At 40.5% G+C, this 21,952-nt stretch overlaps 1 protein-coding gene across 4 annotated transcripts in view; it reads right to left on the bottom strand.

Moving 5' to 3' along the window:
• slc22a15 (solute carrier family 22 member 15) overlaps window positions 1-21,952 on the bottom strand; it is a 91,147-nt gene that overhangs the window by 27,202 nt on the left and 41,993 nt on the right. For all 4 annotated transcript variants that reach the window (XR_011954707.1, XR_011954708.1, XM_072557952.1 and 1 more), the window contains exons 5-7: window positions 20,600-20,729; window positions 7,535-7,756; window positions 1,934-2,074 (exon numbers count right to left, since the gene is read on the bottom strand). Coding sequence is in view for 2 of the 4 variants with exons in the window: in XM_072557952.1 (XP_072414053.1) it covers window positions 1,934-2,074; window positions 7,535-7,756; window positions 20,600-20,729 (493 nt within the window). In the remaining 2 variants the exon portion in view is untranslated. The remainder of the gene's footprint in view (window positions 1-1,933; window positions 2,075-7,534; window positions 7,757-20,599; window positions 20,730-21,952) is intronic.

The following is a 21,952-nucleotide window of genomic DNA, read 5'->3' as shown; positions in this document are numbered from 1 at the left end:
TGGTATCAATAGTTAAACAGTGCTACTGCAAGATACACACATTCACACTATCTCATGAACACACACACATATGTAAGTCTATAGAGTGAATTTGCATTTACAGAATTATATTTGCAGATACTTTTTTTTGCTCAAAAGACACACAATCTGCAGGGAGTCAATAATGCGATATTTTATAAATTCTACTTTGGAAACAGAACCAGTCTGACTAAAGATTGGAATACAGAGTCTAACCTCACACCTTCAATACATTGTCTAAGCGGAGATGTCACTTTTTTTTAATAAAACCTTAAGTTATCTCAAGAATGTGACTTAAAGGTAGTTCTGGGATTTACATATTAATGAACTGAAACCTGCAACACATTCTAAAAGATGAAAAATTGAACAGCATTCTAGCTTTGTTCAGTACATCATTTCCGTCGCATGACACTGCAATCTTTTGCAATAGGTTCTGTGTCTGATGAAGACGCAACACTCCAGAAGCCAGTGCTTCCAAATAAACCTGTTGGACTATAACCTGGTGTTGTGTGATTTTTAACTATGTTACATTTAGGGCTTCATTACCAGGATAATTGGAGAACGTATTCAATTATGATGGCTTCTACGGCCAAATACCTTGTCGATGCCAATTTGTATAGGTTTGCAGATAGGAAAAATCTACAAGTTCAAGAGTGGAGTGAAGCAAATGACATTTTTTTTAATTTACGGCTTCCTTACAGAATTTTACAGCCATTTAAGCAATTTGGGAGATTAAGTATTGTTGTAGAATACATTGCAGCCAATTTTCACACAGCAAGCTCCCACAAACAGAAATGGGATAATCATCAGACAATATGCCTTCAGAGATGATGGTCAAGAGGATAAATATTAGCCAGGAAGACAAGTGCCCTGCAGTGGAATCTTCTACATACATTAAGAGATTAGTTTAACATTCTTCTGGAAAGATATCACTTCTGACAGTACAGCAATCCTTTATGTCATCCATCTTAAATCGCATTAGGTAAAGTAAACACTGATAGGACGAGATGGGCTGAAAGGCCTGTTTCCATGCTGTAAACATATGGTGGTTGGACCATTAGGCAAAGTACCTGTTAACAGCGTACACTTCCAGAAATATAATGGACAGCTCACATTTTGAGCTGAACCGTGCAGAAATAAATTTAATCAGCACCAATAGATGTCCAGTTGATTCTGGATAATAACATGGGCTTTATTACAAAACCTGCCCTGGAAAATTACTACTCATCACCGCATGGCCTATACTGATCTTACAAGATGGTAGATGCTTAGCCTGTGTTTTATTTTCATACAACAGTTGATGTAAACAATCAGAGATCATTATCCTTTCATATCGTCCTGTGATTGTGAACTGTGCTGGCTTTCAAATAAATACAGGTAGACAACCCTTTATCTGAAATCCGAAGGTCTTTTCCTGAAGTATTTTTCTCATTAACAAGGTTGTTTGGCATGCAAACAGTTAACCCAACTCCACACCCACTCAATTTGTGTCACTCAGATACCTTTTGGATGCGGGGGCGGGGCCAACACTGGCAGGCCTCAGTCGTGTCTCAGGGCTCATGGTATTCACAGTCTGCTCTTCAGTAAGATTTTCAAACATTTCACCATCAAATTGTCACTTATTCTGAAATTTGAAAAATTCTGAATTCTGAAAACCAGCTGGTCCCAAGCATTTTGGATAAAGGATTGTGCACCTATACCAAGCTTTCAGATTCTGCCCTGTCAAAATTCAGTCCAGTGAGTTAACAGAAGGAGTTCAAGCCTACTGGGCCTTGCTTTTACCCATCAGAGGATAAACAGCAAATATTTACCAAGACTGTACAGGATTTGTTGAAAGTGTGCAATTCATCACCTCCAACTTACATATAAGACCACAATTAGTCATCCAGAGACTAGATGAGGAATTAATCCTTACCAGGATTTATCAATGAAATAGAGGCAGAGGGGGAACGCTGGTACTTCCACAAGGCCATACAAAGCAATGTTCAGGTAGCGATTGCCTTTCAAATCCCCCGCATTCAAAGTTAAGCCATAATAAACAAGGCTGCAAACATACCTATTCAAAGAACAGACAGAGGCCAATTATTTTTTTTCCCTAATCAATAACATGAGCAGTGACTTTAATGGGTGTTTCTGATGGACCAACCCCAACCACCCCCCTGTCAAAAAAGCAGCAGAGACAAAGAAGAACAGATCGGACAGCAGATCTTGGAAAGGTGTAGATATAACAGAGTTGTTATTTGGTGACTTCAACTTCCCCAATATTGATTGGGACCTCCCTAGTTCAGATGGTCTGGACGGAACTGATTTTGTCAGGTGTGCACAGGAGGGATTCCTGACTCAATATGTAGATAGGTCGACTAGAGGGGAGGCCATATTGGATTTGGTGCAAGGCAACAAGATAGGCCAGGTGTCATATCTCTCTGTGGGAGAGCATTTCGGTGACGTGACCACAACTGCCTCACGTTCACCATAGCCATGGTTACGAATATAAACAGACAGTATGGGGAGGTATTTAATTAGGGGAGGGGAAATTATACTGCTATTAGACAGGAGCTGTGGAGTATAAGATGGGAACTGTTCTACAGGAAATGCACAATAGAAATGTGGAGGCTATTTAAGGAGCACCTGTTGCAAGTATTGAATAACTTTGTCCCACTGAGATAGACAAGGAATGGTAAGGTGAAGGAACCTTGGATGACAAGAGCAGAGGATCTTCTCCCAAAAGAAAGAAAGAAGTTTACTTAAGGTTGAGGAAGCAAGGATCTGGCACAGCTTTAAAGGAGTACAGGGTAGCTAGGAAAGAACTCAAAAATGGACTGAGGAGAGCTAGGAGGGGGAATGATTAGGGAAAACCCAAAGGCATTCTACACGTACATGAGGAATAAGAGAATGATCAGAGAGAGGGTAGGGATAATCAGCCATAGGGATAGTGAAGGAAACCTGTGCCTGGAGTCTGAAGAGATAGGGGAAGCGCTAAATTAGTTTTTTGCTTCAGTATTCACGAGAGAGGGGAACCTTGTTGACAGTGAGAACACCATGACAGATTGATATTAAGGAAGTGGATGTGCTGGAAATTCTGGGAAGCTTCAAGATAGACAAGTCCCTAGGGCCAGACAAGATATATCCAAGTTTCCTACTGGAAGCAAGGAATGAGATTGCTGCACCTCTGATGATGATCTCTGCATCCTCACTCTCCACGGGAGTAGTATCAGATGATTGGAGGAAGGTGAATGTTGTTCCTCTGTTCAAGAAAGGGAATAGGGAAATTCCTGGGAACTACAGACCAACCAATCAGTCTTATACTGTGGTAAGCAAGGTACTGGAAAGGATTCTGAGATATTGGATTTATGACTATTTGGAAAAAAGTAGTTTGATTAAAGATAGTCAGCATGGCTTTGTGAGGGGCAGGTCATGCCTCACAAGCATTACTGAGTTCTTTGAAGACGGGATGAGACAAGTTGACGAAGGTCAAGCAGTGGATGTGATGTATATGGATTTCAATAAGGCATTTGATAAGGTTCCCCACAGTAGGCTCAATCAGAAAGTCAGACGGTATAGTATACAGGGAAATTTGGCTGTCTGGATACAGAATTGACTGGCCGAAAGAACACAGTGAGTTGTAGTGGATGGAAAGTATTCCGCCTGGAGGTCGTCAACCAGTGGTGTGCTGCAGGGATCTGTTCTTGGGCCTCTACTCTAGGTAGTTTTTATAAATGGTTTGGATGAAGTAGTGGAAGGGTGGGCTAGTCAGTTTACCGATGATACAAAGGTCAGTGGTGTTGTAGATAGTGTCGAGAGCTGTTGCAGGTGCCAACATAATATTGACATGATGCAGAGCTGGGGTCAGAAATGACAGACAGCGTTCAACTTGGATAAATATGAAGTGAATCATTTTGGAAGGTTGAATCTGAATGCTGAATATAGGGTTAAAAACAGGATTCTTGGCAGTGTGGAGGAACAGTGGGATCTCAGGATCCATGTACATGGATCCCTCAAAGTTGCCACCCAAGTTGATAGAGTTGTTAAGGCAGCATAGTGTGTTTTGGCTTTCATTAACAGGGGGATCAAGTTTAAGAGCCGCAAGGTTTTGCTGTGGCTCTATAAAACACTGGTTAGACCACATTTGAAATATTGTGTCCAATTCTGCTCTTCTTATTATACGAAGGATGTAGATTCTTTCGAGAGGGTGCAGAGGAGATTTACCAGGATGCTGCCTGGACTGGAGGGTCTATCTTATGAAGAGAGGTTAAGTGAGCTTGGGCTTTTCATACTGGCGAGGAGGAGGAAGAGAGGTGACTTGACAGAGGTGTACAAAGTAATGAGAGGCATAGATAGAGTAGATAGCCAGAGGCTTTTTGCCAGGGCAGAAATGGCTGTCATGAGGGGTCATAATTTTAAGGTAATTGGAGGAAGGTACAGGGGAGATGTCAGAGATCGGTTCTTGGTGTGGGTGCATGGAATGCACTGCCAGTAGTGGTTGTAGAGTCAGAGACATTAGGGACATTTATGTGGCTGCTGGACAAATACACGGATAGCAGTAAATTGAGGGGTGCGTTGGTTAGGTCGATCTTAGATTAAAATAAATGCTTGGCATAACATCCTGGGCTGAAGGGCCTGTACTGTGCTGTACTGTTCTATATCCTATGAACACTTTTACATTTCTAACCCTGGCTGAAAGTAGAAAAAAAGTAAATAACAGATGTAACTACCAGCCAGCATCCATCAAAATGGTAAGAACTGGCTTCAGATAACTAATCTACAGGGAACAGGCTCTTCAGATCCTGGCTTGGGGAAAGGGTTTGGGCAGAGAACGGGGGAGGTGAAAGAGAGGTATAGCAGAAAGTGGAATAAACAAGTATACGTTAGTATTAACAGAGGTGTAGCTGCAAGATAACAGAGGCTGGAAACCGAATATTGAAAGGGTATTTGACATTTTGGAAGGAGGAGAAGCAAGGAAAACAAGATAGAGCAGCCCTATTAATAAACATTGACTATTAATAAAGATAGTGTAGAGATAATAATGTAAGAATGATGCTGGAATAAACAGGTGCAATTTTAATTTTAATTTAGATAAATCAAACTGTCAGCAGTGGGCTTGAAGACAGGTTTATAGAGTAAACGCAGGACACTTTCTTAGAATATGGCCTATTTATGAAAAGAGGAACATACTTATACAGAAGATTCATGAGATTGATTCCTGGGATGCGCAGGTTGACATAAGTATTGAGCTGGTTTCCTATTCTTTTTGGAGTTTAAAAAATAACGACAGGCAATGTTATTAAAACACATAAGACCCGAAGGGGGTTTAACAGAATTAGATATGAAGAGGATGTTGTCTTTCATGGGATAATCCATAACTGGAGGGCACAAATTAAAAATAAGGAGATGAGAAGGAATCTATTCCCTCGGAGGGTCATTAATCCTTGGACTTGTCTGCTGTAGATAACGATTGAGGGTGGCTCACTGGGGGTTTCAAGGCTGAGTTGAAAGTTTACAATCTACAAAGGAGTCCATGATTATTTGGGAAAGTAAAGGCAGTGAACGCTATTGGTTGATCAGTGTTGATCTTACCCAATGGCAGGGTAGGCTTGATAAAGCCTACCAGAGTACAATCTAGATGGCAGTTGGTGGAGGGGGAATGTTTTGTGCATATGTGTGTGAACTTCCTGAACATAAAAGGTGAAAGAAGGCCTATACGACAGCAAGGTTGGGGGGGGGGGGGGGGGGGGGGGGGGGGGCGGTTGGGCAGCTAGAATAATGCAAGCAAACAAGAGTGAATTGTTAACACTGAGGTGAGACACAAGACTGATATAGGAGAGAGAACACTGAAGGTAAGTGAGTGATTCTGTGCAAGTTATAAGAGTGATCAGATCCTGAGGAGGAGCATTGTCTGTGGTATGTTTAAAGCAAAGGAGTCTGACAAAGTAGGAAACCACATTAGAAGACAGTGCAAACGAGCCATTTGGTAAATTGCTTTAAACACAGTTCTGCAATCACTTCTTGCCTCAGTACAACACTCCAATCTGAATAAATTAATCTTACAGATTGGTAGGACGTCATGAGTGGGGCACCACAAGGACCTCAATTCTTCACAATTTTATCAACAATTGGGATGAAGAAAGCAAAGGTATGGTAACTAAATTTGCTGATGCATAAAGGTAAGAAGCAAAAGGAGCTGTGAAAGAGGGCATTAGGAGCCTACAAAGGGATATATGGATTGAGTGAGTGGACAAAAATCTGGCAAATGGAGTACAATGTGGGAAATTGTTCATTTTGGCAGAAAGAATAAAAAGGTATTATTTACATGGTGAGAGATTGCAGAGCTCTGAGATGTAAAGGTCTCAGTGTCTTAGTGCACGAATCACAGAAGGGTAGTATGCAGGTGCAGCAAGTAATCAGAGAAGCTGATAGAATGTTGCATTTTATTGCAAGGGGAATTGAATGCAAGAGTAGGGAGATTATATTCCAGAAGGCATTAGCAAGAACACTTCTGGAGTACAGCATCCAGTACAGGTCACTGTACTTACAGAGGATGTTAATACATTGGAAGCAGTTCAAAAAAGGTTTACTATACTAATACCTAGAATGAGTAGATTGCCTTGTAATGAAAGCTGGACAGCTAGGCCTGTATCCTATGAAGTTTAGAAGAATCAGAGGTGACTTAACTGAAACATTTAAGATCTTAAGGAGACCTGACTGGATGTTGAAAAGATGTTTCCAGTTCGAGGGGAGAACCTAAAACTTGGGGTTGTGGTTAAAAATAAGGGGTCACCCATTTAAAACAGAGATAAGGGAACTTTTTTTTTCCCTCGGACAGCTAAATCTATGGAACACTCTTCCTGAAAAGGCAGAAGGGAGAATCTTTAAATAATTTTAAGACAGAGGGAGATGGATTCTTGATTACTGTCAGGATGAAATGATTGGGGATATGCAGGTGAAAATCAGATCAGCCATGATCTTATTGAATGGAGGAGCAGGCTTGAAGGGCCTTGTGGCCTACTCTCATTCCTTGTTTATTCATATGTTGAAAGGAAAGCACCAAAGATAAGGAGTCAAAAGTGGAGAAGGATAGAAAGGTAACACACAACGTGAAATCAGAAACAGGTAGAGTGTGAGTGCTTTTGTAGTAGAAGGGAATAGTTCCTGCATTATTTCCTCCAATGGTTGCAATAAGCTTCAAATTATAAAGTCCAATTTGCTTACTAGTCCTTCACACAATAAATTTCAAATAGGACACAAGACCAGTTAATTAATTTAGTACTATTATCAGTGTGAAATCTCACTGCATTCGATTGAAGATCACTAAGAAATAGTCCAATCTTTATTTTTATAACACTGCAAGAGAAAATTAAGTCAGCCAGTCGGTAGAAATGCAGGCTGATAAGTGATACTCCTGAGAACAGTAGATCATAATACTTTCATGTTGAAAGGGTCTTTCAGATGATTCAGACCAAGGCAGTGCACAGAGAGTCCGCAAATCTCTACATTAAGTCTTTTTTTTCTGATCACTTACCACACATACATCAAAATGGCAGTTCTCCAGCGTAATTTCGGATACTTCACCAGGTCCATCACTCCATGCGCTGACTGACCAGTTTTTGATGTTCCAGCACAGGGTTTTAGTTGCACAAAGATCTTCTCATTCCCATTCCTTTGTGCAATATATTGTAGCACCTCCTCTGCTTCCTCAGTCTTTCCATGCGAATATAGCCACCTTGGGGATTCTGGAATTGGGCTGTAACAGCAAATTGGAATTTTGAAACAAACTCAATTCAGCAAAATTTTTCCCAGTTAGAGCTGCTACTCTACAATCAATAATTGAAAATTGCAAATATCAAATCATAAAACCATCACGTTGAACCCGATGTATAAAGCAGTCTAAAAAGTAACAATCCTCCAAATGGATCACCAAATTGCAGTTTTTCTTACCCATACATATCCTATCTGAGTGTTGCTGATGGTGGTGCTTACTATAAAGATTTGTAATCTAATGATCGACTTCACTGTTTTAATAAATCAACAACACCTTGCAATCATATGATACCTCTAACTCAGTTAAAATATCCCAAGGTGCTTATGAAGGTTATCAAACATTTTTTGAGACATCACGTATGGAAATATGAAGGAAGGTAATAGAAAGTTCATGAAAGAGGTCGGTCTCATGGAAGATCCTAAAGGAAGTAGTTGTGAGGTTTAGGGATTTTGGTAAATGAAAGCACAATCATCAAATAGAAGCAATGAAAACCAGTGGCTGGAATTGAAGAATGACAGGGATCAATGAATCCTTGCAATACATCTTTTTGAATAGTCAACCGATTCACATTGGAAGGGATTCCTTAATTTGTGTTACAATTATGTCACCTTGAGAAGTAACATGCCCCAGGCAAACATTTATCCTTAAACTAACATCAAGAAATAAATTAACTCAATATTTATTTTATTGCTGTTTATCAGATCTTAATGAATATAATTGTCTCTTTTGTTTGATCATATAGCAATAAACACTATTCAAAAGTAATTCATTATTTCAAAGTACCTTGGGACGTGCTAATAGTACAGGCATTTAGTAAATGTAGATACTTTTGTTTTACCAACTAATGAGGAATTTTTTATTTGGGCAGATAAAGACCACTTAGAAGATTAAGTGATATTCTGATTGAGAGGTTTAAGACGATTAACTAATTCAATAGGATCCAATGACACAGAATGTTTATGGCCCAGGAGGTAGCTATTTGGCCAATCATGAATATGCCAGTCAAAAATGAACGATTTGGCTTAATGCCACATTCCAGATCCGTAGCCCCACACGTTATGACACTTGAAGTATATAAGTGTCTATTTTTTTTAAATGCAAGCAGTTTCTGCCTCCAGCAACCATTTGACATGCAAGTTCCAGACTCGGCACTAGATCTGGGTGAAAAACCTCCTGCTCAATCCTGCCTAATCCTTCTGGATTGATCTTACATTTCTGCCTCTCTCAAAAGAATTAAGTTCTTCCTATCCACTTGATCTAGGCCATCAATTATTGTGCATACTTCAGTTAATCTCTTCTGTTCTAACGAGATGAACCCCACCCTATCCAAACTTTTCTCATGCCTTAAAACTTGCCACTTTGGGCAACATTCTCTTAAAATCAGAGTACCCTCTCCTATGTGATCACATCTTTCCTGTGATACAGTGAGCAGAACTGTACACATTAACCTAGCAGCAGTTCAACCAGAGTTCTAGATAGCTCAAGCATAAGCTCCTATCTCATTTGATCAATAAAGAAAATGACCAATTACGCCTTCTTTACCACCTTGTGTGGCCAACTTCAACAACTGAGGGATATGCACCATGAAGTAACTCTGTCCTCCCACACTTCTCTATATCCTACCATTTATTATTGACTCCTTTGCCTTGTTTGTCTTCCCCAAATGCACAACTCACACTCCTCCAGATCCCGAGGACCTGATCAGATGTACCCGAGAACTCTGGGGGAAGCTAGAGAAGTGATTGCTGGACCTCTTGCTGAGGTATTTGTATCATCGATAGTCACAGGTGAGATGCAGGAAGACTGGAGGTGGACAAACGTGGTGCCACTGTTTAAGAAGGGTGGTAAAGACAAGCCAGGGAACTATAGACTGGTGAGGCTGACCTCGGTGGCGGGCAAGTTGTTGGAGAGAATCCTGAGGGACAGGGTGTACATGTGTTTGGAAAGGCAAGGACTGATTCGGGATAGTCAACATGGCTTTGTGCATGGGAAATCAAGTCTCACCAACTTGATTGAGTTTTTTTGAAGAAGTAACAAAGAAGATTGATGAGGGCAGAGCAGAAGATGTGATCTGTATGGACTTCAGTAAGGCGTTCGACAAGGTTCCCCGGGGAGACTGATCAGCAAGGTTAGATCTCATGGAATACAGGGAAACGAGCCATTTGGATACAGAACTGGCTCAAAGGCAGAAGACAGAGGGTGGTGGTGGGAGGGTTGTTTTTCAGACTGGAGGCCTGTGACCAGTGGAGTGCCACAAGGATCGGTGCCGGGCCCTCTACTTTTTGTCATTTATATAAATGATTTGGATGCGAGCATAAGAGGTACAGTTAGTAAGTTTGCAGATGACACTAAAATTGGAGGTGTAGTGGACAACGAAGAGGGTTACCTCAGATTACAACAGGATCTGGACCAGATGGGCCAATGGGCTGAGAAGTGACAGATGGAGTTTAATTCAGATAAATGCGAGGTGCTGCATTTTGGGAAACAAATCTTAGCAGGACTTATTACACTTAATGGTAAAGTCCTAGGGAGTGTTGCTGAACAAAGAGACCTTGGAGTGCAGGTTCATAGCTCCTTGAAAGTGGAGTCGCAGGTAGATAAGATAGTGAAGAAGGCGTTTGGTATGCTTTCCTTTATTGGTCAGAGTATTGAGTACAGGAATTGGGAGGTTATGTTGCGACTGTACAGGACATTGGTTAGGCCACTGTTGGAATACTGTGTGCAATTCTGGTCTCCTTCCTATCGGAAAGATGTTGTGAAATTTGAAAGTGTTCAGAAAAGATTTACAAGGATGTTGCCAGGGTTGGAGGATCTGAGCTACAGGGGCTTACAGGCTGGGGCTGTTTTCCCTGGAGCGTCGGAGGCTGAGGGGTGACCTTATAGAGGTTTACAAAATTATGGGGGTCATGGATAGGATAAACAAAGTCTTTTCCCTGGGGTCGGGGAGTCCAGAACCAGAGGGCATAGGTTTAGGGTGAGGGGAAAGATGTAAAAGAGACCTAAGGGGCAACTCTTTCACGCAGAGGGTGGTACAGGTATGGAATGAGCTGCCAGAGGATGTGGTGGAGGCTGGTACAATTGCAATATTTAAGAGGCATTTGGATGGGTATATGAATAGGAAGGGTTTGGAGGGATATGGGCCGGGTGCTGGTAGGTGGAACTAGATTGGGTTAGGATATCTGGTTGGCATGGACGGGTTGGACTGAAGGGTCTGTTTCCATGCTGTCCATCTCTATGACTATGACTCTATGTCTATGACTATCAAATTCCATTTGCCACTTTTCTGCGCAAAATACCGGTCCACTGCAATCTACCTGCACTTTGCAGCTTTGTTCACTGTCAGCCAGAGTCAACTTAACCATCAACTGAAAACTTCTTAGCAATATGGCCTGCACTTAAGTCTAAATAACTATTCTGTAATATAATCAGCCACTAAAGCCAATTCCAAATCCAACTTGCTTTAAAAAGCAAAATGCTGCAGGTGCTGAAAATATGAAACAAAATTCACACTTTACACTTTGAGTCTGACAGAAAAGTTCAATTTTGAAGATAATTCATTAGACTCAAACTGTTCACTGTCTCTCTCTCCACAACTTAGAGGTGCCAGTGTTGGACTGGGGTGGACAAAGTTAAAAATCGCACAACAGGTTATAGTCTAACAGGTTTATTTGAAAGCATTAGCTTTTGGAGTGCCATTCCTTAATCAGATGGTTGTGGAGAATAAGATCATGATCACCAAATTTATAGTCAAAGGAGTCCAGTGTCACGGAGATGGGATACAGTAAACAATCTTAGCAAGTTTTGAAAAGATCTGTATCTCAGGTTGAGGTTCTGGATGTAGGTTTGCTCGCTAAGCTGGAAGGTTTTCAGGCATTTCGTCACCATACTAGGCAACATCATCAATGAGCCTCCGGATGAAACATTGGTGGTGTGGCCCACTTTCTCGTTGTGTGTTTAGGTTTCCTGGGGTTGGTGATGCCAGTTCCTGCTATGACATAATTTCCCATTCTTCTTCTCAAGGGGTGGTAAATGGGATCCAAGTCAAGTTGTGTGCTGACAGAATTCTAGTTGGAATGCCATACTCTAGGAATTCTCATGCATGTCTCTGTTTGGCTTGTCCTAGGATGGATGTGTTGACCTGGTCAAAGTGGAGTCCCTCCTCATCTGTATGTAAGGATAAGAGTGAGAGTGGGTCATATCTTTTTGTGGCTAGTTGATGTTCATGTACCTTGGTGGCTAGTTTTCTGTCTGTTCGTCCAATGTTTGCTACAGTTCTTATAAGGTAGTTTGTAAATAACATTGGTTTTGCTTGTTGTCTGTATAGGGTCTTTCAAGTTCATTAGCTGGTGTTTCAGTGTGTTGGTGGGTTTGTGGGCTACCATAATGCCAAGAGGTCTGTGTAGTGTGGTACTCATTTCTGAGATGTCTTTGATGTAGGAGTGTGTGTTTCGGGTTTCTGGACGTGTTTTGTCTGCTTGTTTAGGTTTGTTGCTGAGAAATCAGTGAACTAGGCTAATTGGGTGCCCATTCTTTATGAATAGATTGTATAGGTGATTTTCCACTGCTCTTTGGAGTTTCTCTGTGCTGCAGTGTGTGTTATGGCTCATTGCAATAAGGTTTGTGGGTGTTGGGATGATTGCTTCTGTAGTTTGGCATTTGGTCAGTGTGTGTTGTTTTCCTGAAGATGCTGGTTTGAAGTTCCCAGTTCCACTGGCTGTTCCCCACACTGAGACAACCAACTCACAAAATAAACCCAGCAAACCATCAGAGAGACAGTCGCACCACCATGAAGCAGGGAAAAGGAAGAAACCACACTCAGTACACAAGAAAGGAAAGCACATAAACGATAAAAACATTGTTATCCTACCTGCAGACAAACGGCACTTGACAGTCATTTTAAATCAGAGACTGCACTGAGAAAGCAAACACACTACTACTTGCAGATACCAACACTTACCAATAAGTGGCAATAGACTCAACCCCACAACTAGAGAACCGAATCACAGCCCTACTCAAAAAACTTCAGAAATCTGAAGAAATAAATAACTGATTTCCAAAAAATGAAACCAGACAGATCCAACACACAATGCTTCTACAGATTATCCAAAATGCATAAACCAGGAGCTCCCTCCAGACCCATAGTCTCGCTACCTCGAACACCAACTTATAGACTGGTCACGGAGCTACACCAAAGACTTAAAACACTTACTAGAAGACTCGTACCACTTCATCCACTCCACCCAAGAATGTCTGAAGACCAAAGACACCAAGATAAAAGAGGATGAAATAATGGTTTCCTTTGACGTAACAACCCTGTTCACATCCATCAACATCAACCTGGCAAAGGAACACTGACTACATTATTAGAAGAACCAATAACACATACACCAAACACCACCAACTTCATCAGCAAGGACAATATTGCCAAACTATTGGACCTATGCCTTACCACCCACTTCAACTTCAACAATAAAACTTACAGACAAACTAAGAGAACACCCATGGGATCTCCAATAGCTCGGTTCTTAGCAGATATCGTAATGCAGAGACTCGAACAAACAGCTCTGCCAGCCAGCCAATCCAAACTTTTGGTCCGCCATGTGGATGACACCTTTGTCATCACCAAACAAAACAAATTAGAGAAAACATTTAAGACCATCAATAATACCCTTACTGGCATAAAATTCACTAAAGAGGAGGAAAACAACAACAAACTGCCATTCCTAGATGTCGCAGTAAAGCGTCTACAGAAAAACAACACATATGGAGCAAATACTGAAATACAGAAGCAATCATCCAAACCCCCACAAACGAAGCTGCATCAGAACATTATTCCACACACTGCAGCACAAAAGAACTGTGAAGAGCAGAGGATAATCACTTAAACCGTGTATTCAAAAATAACAGGTACCCAATGAACACAGTCCGCCGATTTCTCAGCAACAAACCCAAACAAGCAGGCAAAACCCTAACCAAAGGCATCTCGGAAATGACTGCCAGACTACTCAGACCCCTTGGTATCATGTAGCCCACAAACACACCAACACAATAAAATAGCAGCTAATTAACTTGAAAAACTCTACACAGACAACAAGCAAAACGAGCGGCATTTACAAAATACCTTGCAAGAACTGTAACAAACACTACATTGTACAAACAGGCAGAAAACTAGCCACCAGGATACATGAACATCAACTAGCCACAAAAAGACACTACCCTCTCTCACTAGTATCCTTAAATACAAATGAGGAAGGACACAACTTTGACTGGTATAACACATTCATCCTTGGACAAGCCAAATAGAGACATGCACAAGTTCCTAGAAGCTTGGCATTCCAATCGGAACTCTGTCAACAAACACAGTGACTTGGATCCCACTTATCACCCCTTGAGAAAAAGAATGGGAAATGACATCACCAACCCAAGAAAACCTAAACACAAATAGAAAGCGGGCCATACCACCAGTTCTTCAGCCAGAGGCTCACTGATGATGTTACCTAATATGATGATGAAACATCTGAAAACAAACCTTCCAGCTCAGCAAGCAAACCTACATCCAGTAAATAATCTTAGATTAAATCTTTCATCTTTTACAATGGGATATGCTGGTTTCTATCCTTTGATATATAAATCCCAGAACTTCTTTTAAATTACATTCCCAAGATAGCTCAGCTTTTCTAACATTCAGCTTTTCTAGTCCGTCTGTGTCCCAATGTTGAGTCAGACTGACAAACCCTCGGCATAGCTTTACAGAGTTTTACATGAATTCATGCAGTTTTTGAGCAAAATAAAATGTAATTCTACAAAAACAAATTCACCCCATAAACTTATATGTGTGCACGTGTAGGAGCGGCAAAGTGAGTGTGCACGGACGTGATAAAGCATGTGTATAAGCTTGGTTGAGTGAGTGTGAGTGTGTGACAGGCTGTGCGTCTGTGAGATGGTGTGTGTCTGGGTGTGAGTACAGGGCATGTGTGTGCTTAAGAGAGAGAGCTTGTGTATGAGAGAGAGAGTTTGCATGGGTGTGTGTGTGAGTGGGAGAGTGGGAGAGAGAAAATAATGCAGTGGGGTCACCTGTAATGTGACATGAACCCAAGGTCCCAGCTGAGGCCATTCCCAGGGGTACCGAACTTTGCTATCAACCTCTGCTCAGCTACTCTGCGTTATAGCATGTCCCAAAGTCTGCCTTGGAGGATGGTCACCCAAAGGTTCAAGGCTGAATGCCCTGGAACACTACTGCCTGGTGATTGTTGTGTGGTCCATTCATCCGTACACGTAGTACGATTTCGCCAATGTACCATGTTTCAGGTGATCCTTGCCTGCAGCGTATGAGATAGACCACATTGGCCGAGTCACACTGGAACTCACTGCGTACATGGTGGGAGGTCTCCCCACGCGTAATGGTGTTACATATCAAATAACAGAAGCCAGCATATCCCATTCTAAAAGATGGAAGATTTAATCTAAAATTGTTTAATGTATCACATCTCCATGACACTGGACTCCTTTGGCTAAAAATTGTGTAATCACGATCTTAATCTCTACAACCACCCGAAGAAGGAGCAGTGCTCCGAAAGCTAGTGCTTCCAAATAAACCTATTGGACTATAACCTGGTGTTGTGCAATTTTTAACTCTCTCTCCACAGACACTGTCAGACCTGCAGAGTTTCTCCAGCATTTTAGTGTTTACTTCAATCCAACTTGCCACTTTCTTTGGATTCAATGAGCTGTTTTTTTTCTGATCAGTGTTCCATGTGGGTCTTTGCTAAGAGCCCTATTAAAAATTCATGAACATCACATTAAACATGCTTCCATCATTGATCAAATAATTCAATCAAGGTGGTCAAACATACTCTTACCTTAATAAATCCAGGCTGATGTTCAATTTATCCATGCCTTTCTAAATGGCGATTCATACAGTCAAAATATTTTCCAATACCTTTGTTTCCATTGCCAAGGTAAGGCTGACTGACCTACAATTACTCAGGCTATCCCTTCTTCCCATTTTAAATTACTGTCCCATGTTAGCAGTCCTCCAGGGCTATGCCTGCAGCCAGAGAGGATTGGAAAATGACAGTCAGCACCTCCTTTATTTCTCCCCTTTGCATCTGCAGATATATTTCATCTAGGCCTGGTTACATATTCACTTCTGAGGATGCCAAATTGTCACTCTGTTTACACTAGCCAAGATTTCACAATCCTTCTCCTCAGCTGCAATGTCTACTTCACCCATTCCTTTTGTGAAACATTTCAACTCCTGCTGCAAACCAAAAAGACATCAGGAGCAGTTGTAAACGTACACTCAGCCCACACTGCAGGAGCTGAACATATACACAACTGACCCAAATGTCCTTTCAGTTGTCAAGCAGGAGCAACAGTGTTCTGAAAATCCCAGTTCTTCAACAGATTAACTAACTCACTTGAGGGCGCTCTTAATGTGACTCACTGTTTTGAGCACCAACATAACGCAACTTTTAAATGTACTTATCATTCAAAATAGTGAAAAATGTGCTTAATGAAGGCCCTTCTGGCAGGTACAAGAACCATCAAGAGTGAACAGGAGCCTCCCAGGATAGACCAGCAATGAAAAAATAATCTTATAGAAAATAGTACACATTAATAAATATTGCAAGATGGAGTAGGCCCATACACTCTGATGCTTCTCAAAGTCTTTTTGACAACATCTTCAAAACATTCTATTAAAAAACAATATGTCAACATATTTCGGATTCATTTGAGAAATAATCAATCCTAACATAATTCTGTTTTCTTTTACTCCCTTCTAACAGACTTCAGTTTGCACCTAAAACTTAATTTAGGTGCAAACTGTCAAATTGCAATTGACAAAATGACCTAGAAAGACAATTATCAGCATCTCTCATGTTCTGGGACTGACACTGCTTCTGTGGTGATGCAGTAAGTGCTCCACCTAGTGTTTCTCACAATCTTTGTGAAAATAAAGGCAAAGCATTCATTGAGAGCTGTGCCCACTCCTTTGGTCTCAATATTTTTTTCCACTTAACAATGGAGTCCTGTAACAATGCAGTGTGATTTTAAAATTACAGCTTGGCTATTCAGGGGTGACATCAGGACTGTGACACCTCCCTGGGGTAATGTGCTGGAAGCCAAGCCCCAACTGTTCTTGTTAAAAAAGTTAAAGATTGTATCAAAGTTCATAAAATTCCCCAAATTCTTTGTCCTTTTCAACCCAGATTGACAGGAAGCACAGACAATGTTTTCTTAATATAATTACCATTACAATAATTACATAATTACAATAAATACAAATATTAGATTACAAATATTAGATCCTAGCTGCCCATAAACAATTATGAACTGGTGACATCATAACTCAATGAGTTAACTCTTGATCCCTTTATAAAACGCCCCCTATACAAACACACACAGATACATTGAAAGAAACATGGGTGTAATGGGAGATGTGAAAAACTGGGAAAGCAATTGATCCCTGTACATAGGGTTCACTGAAATTATACTTTTGACTTGTCAGGACCTGCTGTTTTTCCATCATCCTTCACCAGGCCCTTTCACTTAGTTGCAAGAGGCACAAGGTGACTGGCTCACAGCTATGAAAGCTTTGTCTTATATGTTAAAGGCCTCAGTTTATAGTAGCTGATGATGGAAAATAAATTCGCCTTCTTCAGGCTTGATGAGTTTTTTTACAGCCGAGAAAGGACAGCTCTTTCCTACCTGGAGGGGAGATGGCTTCTGACTGATCATTCACACCAGCTAAATGGGAGCCAATCACAAAGCTGTTGGCACGGAGAATATCTTGCTGATTGTCAACACTACCTCACAAACCAGCTACTTGCTGCTGACCAAATCTCCTTTATTAACACCCCCAGGTTGAGAAACTAATGGAAAATCTAGTTGAAACTGGTTCAAAATTTCAACATTGAGATAGACGGACTTTGTTAGGTAAGGGAATTAAGGATAATGGATTTGAAAAGGGTAAACAAAGTTAAGGTACAGGTCAGCCATGAACTAAATGAATGTTGCGACAGGCTTGAGGAGTTCTCAGTAATACGTCACAACTCATTAAATATATATTTAAAGATGACCAAACACTATTGATACTTTTAATACAAGTTCTGAACAGGAACTTGGGAATTAAATCTTTTAATTTGACATCTATGACCATATGTATGTTATGGAACATAACAAATTTTTTATAAATTAAGCGCTTCAACCTCCATGCAGCAAGGATACATCCAAAGTGGGTTAACTGCTTGCCAAGTTACATATACTTAATTGAGAATATATCAAAATGGTGGACCATCAGGTATTTTGACTTTCAAAAGGCATGTGACAATTTTCTTCACTGAAGCTTTTTTTGGCCGAGGTAAAAACTCTTGCAACAAAAAGCGAAAAGTGTAAAATGAGACAGAAATAAGCAAATAGGAAATGAATTGCATTGCTGTTGGCATCAACAGCCAAAAGAAAAGCCTGGACGTTTTTACTCTCATTTACTAATGACAAAGATATGAACAACAGTCACTTGCTACTGCAGAATATGATTATTGCTGCAGGAAGAGACATATTGCCAAAACAGTTTGTATTGCACTCATCAGGACTAAGGAAAGAATGACAATTTTCAAACCATCAAAACAACTTATGCTACAGGAGAAAAGGAGAAAATTGGTTGAAATATCAACTGCCATTGGTCATGGTGTCACTATGAAGAAAGCAATGGGGAACTAAAGACTCTCCAAGCTCTCTGGAAATTTAAAAATGGTGCTAGGCTTGAACATATTTAAAGTCTGAACAGAATGAATTGCCTGTGAATGTGTTTCTAGCAATTGTAAATAACTCACATTATGAGTGACCACAGGTTCTAAGTGGGTTACTGGGATTAAATTATACAGGCAGTTTGCATTGATCAAGCTTGCATTCCCTTGATTATAGAAAATGAAGGATTTATCTGTTTGGGGTGTTAATTAACTAATTAAGGAATTTGACAGGCTAAGGAGAAACTATTTCCTCTGGTAAGGTTCAGAAAAAGAATGCATAACCTTAAATTAGAGCAAACTGCTCAGGGATTATGCCAAGGGACATTTATTCACAAGGAAGTGAAGATAAAGATCATACAGAATATTACCACTAATACAGACTAGATTCATAAAGCTGAGAAAAGGCCCTTCGGCCTATTGAGGTTTGCAGAGACATTACCACTCGAAGTGCACTAATCCCAGTTTCCTGCACTTGGCTCATATCCATGAATGTCATGATATTTGAAGTATTCATCCAACTTTTCTTTTAAGGTTGTAAGGTTTCAGGCCTCCACTACCTTGTTCGGCAGTGTATTCCAGATTCCCACCATTTTTTCCCCAAATCCCTTCTGAATCCTCTGCCCCTTATCCTAAAACTATGCCCTCTCGTGATTTACCCTTCAACCAAAGTAAACAGCTACTGTCCCTTCACCCTGTCCATATTCCTCATAATCTTATGCCCCCTTAGTCTTCTCTGCTCTAAAGAAAACAATCCCAGCCTGTATAGTCTCCTTTACGCTCAATTTCTCCATCCCAGGCAACATCTTGGTGAACCTACCCTCTACTCCCTCTAGTGCCATTACATCCATGTAGGTGGACCAAATGGCCTGAATTTTATTTAATTTAAGAAAGTCGACCATGGCCGAACTGAATGGTGAAACATGCAGGAAGAACTAAACTCTCTACAAGTAGCAGGGTCAAAAGTGGTGGTGCTGGAAAAGCACTGGCAGTCAGGCAGCATTTGAGGAGCAGGAGAGTTGATGTTTCGAGCATAAGCTCTTCATCAGGAATCTCCTGCTCCTCGGATGCTGCCTGAGCTGCTGCGCTTTTCCAGCACCACACTTTCTGACTCTGATCTCCAGCATCTGCAGCCCTCACTTTCTCCTCTCTACAAGTAGCACTTAGCAAGTGCTAGTGTCACATTGTAATCACGTACAGATTTGTTATTGTCTATTCTCAGATGGCATAACTCATTTTTCAAAATTATCTACTACTATTTTCATGAAATATTTCACTTGCATTTTTTGCTTGATGTTTCCTCTCATCTTTCTTTATCTTAACTCGTTTCTTATTGCCTCATTTATCTTTGAATAATTCCCAACCTCCGAATATCCTCAAAGGTGCTAATTCCTGTTGCGGGAAGATGAAGGGAGGAACTCAACGAGCCAACTGAGTTAGGGTTACAGATGGTGTCAGCCTCAAAACAAGTATTCAGTATCCTGGCCTGTTCTACCACGATTCTACTCACATACAGTTCATCACTGTTTTCTCATCACATTCACAAATGTGTTTCAGACCCAATCTTACAAAAGCTGACTAAAGTTAGGAAATATTGTGAAATCTAGTAGTCCTAAAGTACACACTACAAATCTCCACATCTGCTTTTATTATCAATGTTGGCTCTGACATCTTATACTGTGGGTAAACCTCTCAATGACTATGCCCTATTAATACAAAGGTTTGTAAAGCATGAAACAATTATTTCAACTGAAACCAGCGCAAGCTCAACAAGGATAACATTAATAATTTCCTCAAGAACTCAAGGTGAGAAATGTCACAATTAAAAAGGAGTTTAAGCTGAACTGTGCACATATATTTGTCATTATAATTAAATTTACTCCAATTGCATTTGTATCCAATTTATTCATGATCAATGTGGTGGCATCTCAACTGCCCTCTGGGCAATTAGGGACGGGCAATAAATGCTGGCCCAGGCAGAGATGCCCTTATCCTGTGAATGAATAAAAAAAATCATTCTGCACTATAAGCAACATCCATTAGATTTCTTGGCATAGGAATTTAAGAACGAACTTACATGAAAAGAAGGAAAAACAGCACTCCAGGACAATTGGCTACAGCAGCAAGAGTACGCCAATTCCTGATGTAATAGCCGATAACAGAGAAAGCAACAATTCCAACTGCAAACACTAAATTGGTGAGTGATCCTAAATTAAAAGAAATAAAATACAATAAATCAAAGAATTAGAGAAAGGTACTGCACACTAACTGGTATCAATCACCTCATCATGTTCTGTGCAAGAATAACTCAGCTAATCACACTACTCTACTCTTTCCCCTTACCCCTAAAATATTTACTCTCTTCGAGTGTATGTCCAATTTCCTTGTGAAAACAGAGATCAAACCTGCTTCTACCACACTCAGGAAGTGCATTATGACGCTTATGCACTGCTTTAAAAAAAAACATGTAGCAATTGGTTCTTTACTGGTATCAGCAGCAAGCTTTTGTGTATTTAAATAGAAAGGATTATTTATTCAAGCCTTCATCCTAAAAGGATGATTGTATATCACTTACTCAGCACTCTCACACATTCACCAGAGAATAATTTGGCTTTACAAGTGAAAAAGAAAAGAATAATTCAAAATTTGGTGCTTGGATCTTGGGAAAAATATGCATTCCAGTCCCAGTGAAGAAAATCTTTGACTACTGTAGTGTGGTCTAGGTTAATTCAAAAGCCAAAGTTATAAATCAGATCATTGCAGGATTCAGTGATGCTATGACCATCCACAGTCATTCGATCAACAGCTTTGCAAAAAGTCCAAAGGTCCCCTGATACTTGACAGCTATTTTAGCCTCATGAATGCCCATTTTTAGAAATAAAGACAGTTTAGAACATTCTATATTGAATCCAATCTTGTTTACAGTTTTATTACATGGCCTTACAATATATGAGATAACATAGGTATATAATGATCCATCTAAACCTGCATCCCACAATCTAGATTAGAGTGGTGCTGGAAAAGCACAGCAGGTTAGGCAGCATCAGAGGAGCAGGCAAAAGCCCTTCATCAGGAATGAATGGACTGCATCCCACAGTCCCTCTCACCATCAAGTGCAGAAATAAGGAAGATTAAAGGAACACTGCTCTCTACATGTTTAACAAAAAAAAAAATTCAGAGTGTCCAACTGCAGCATTGCAAGTCACTTCATGTTAATAGCTACAGGTACAATATCAGTCTGCACACCAGCCAAGGAAAAAAAAAATGAAACTAAAGGTAAAGCATCAGAGAGATAGGAGTGTAAGACTGAAATGAACCAGAACAAACAACTTGCCTAATCCTGGAGCTGATGAATAATGATCCTGGTCTCTCTCCTGCTAGTTAAGTATAGCATGAAAAAGAAGATAATAAGAAGCAAAATGATGAAGAT

This window comes from Chiloscyllium punctatum, chromosome 38, assembly GCF_047496795.1.
Source record: "Chiloscyllium punctatum isolate Juve2018m chromosome 38, sChiPun1.3, whole genome shotgun sequence".
Lineage (NCBI taxonomy): Eukaryota > Metazoa > Chordata > Chondrichthyes > Orectolobiformes > Hemiscylliidae > Chiloscyllium > Chiloscyllium punctatum.
Note: the sequence above shows the minus strand (reverse complement) of the source record. Positions and strands in the feature narration are given on the sequence as shown.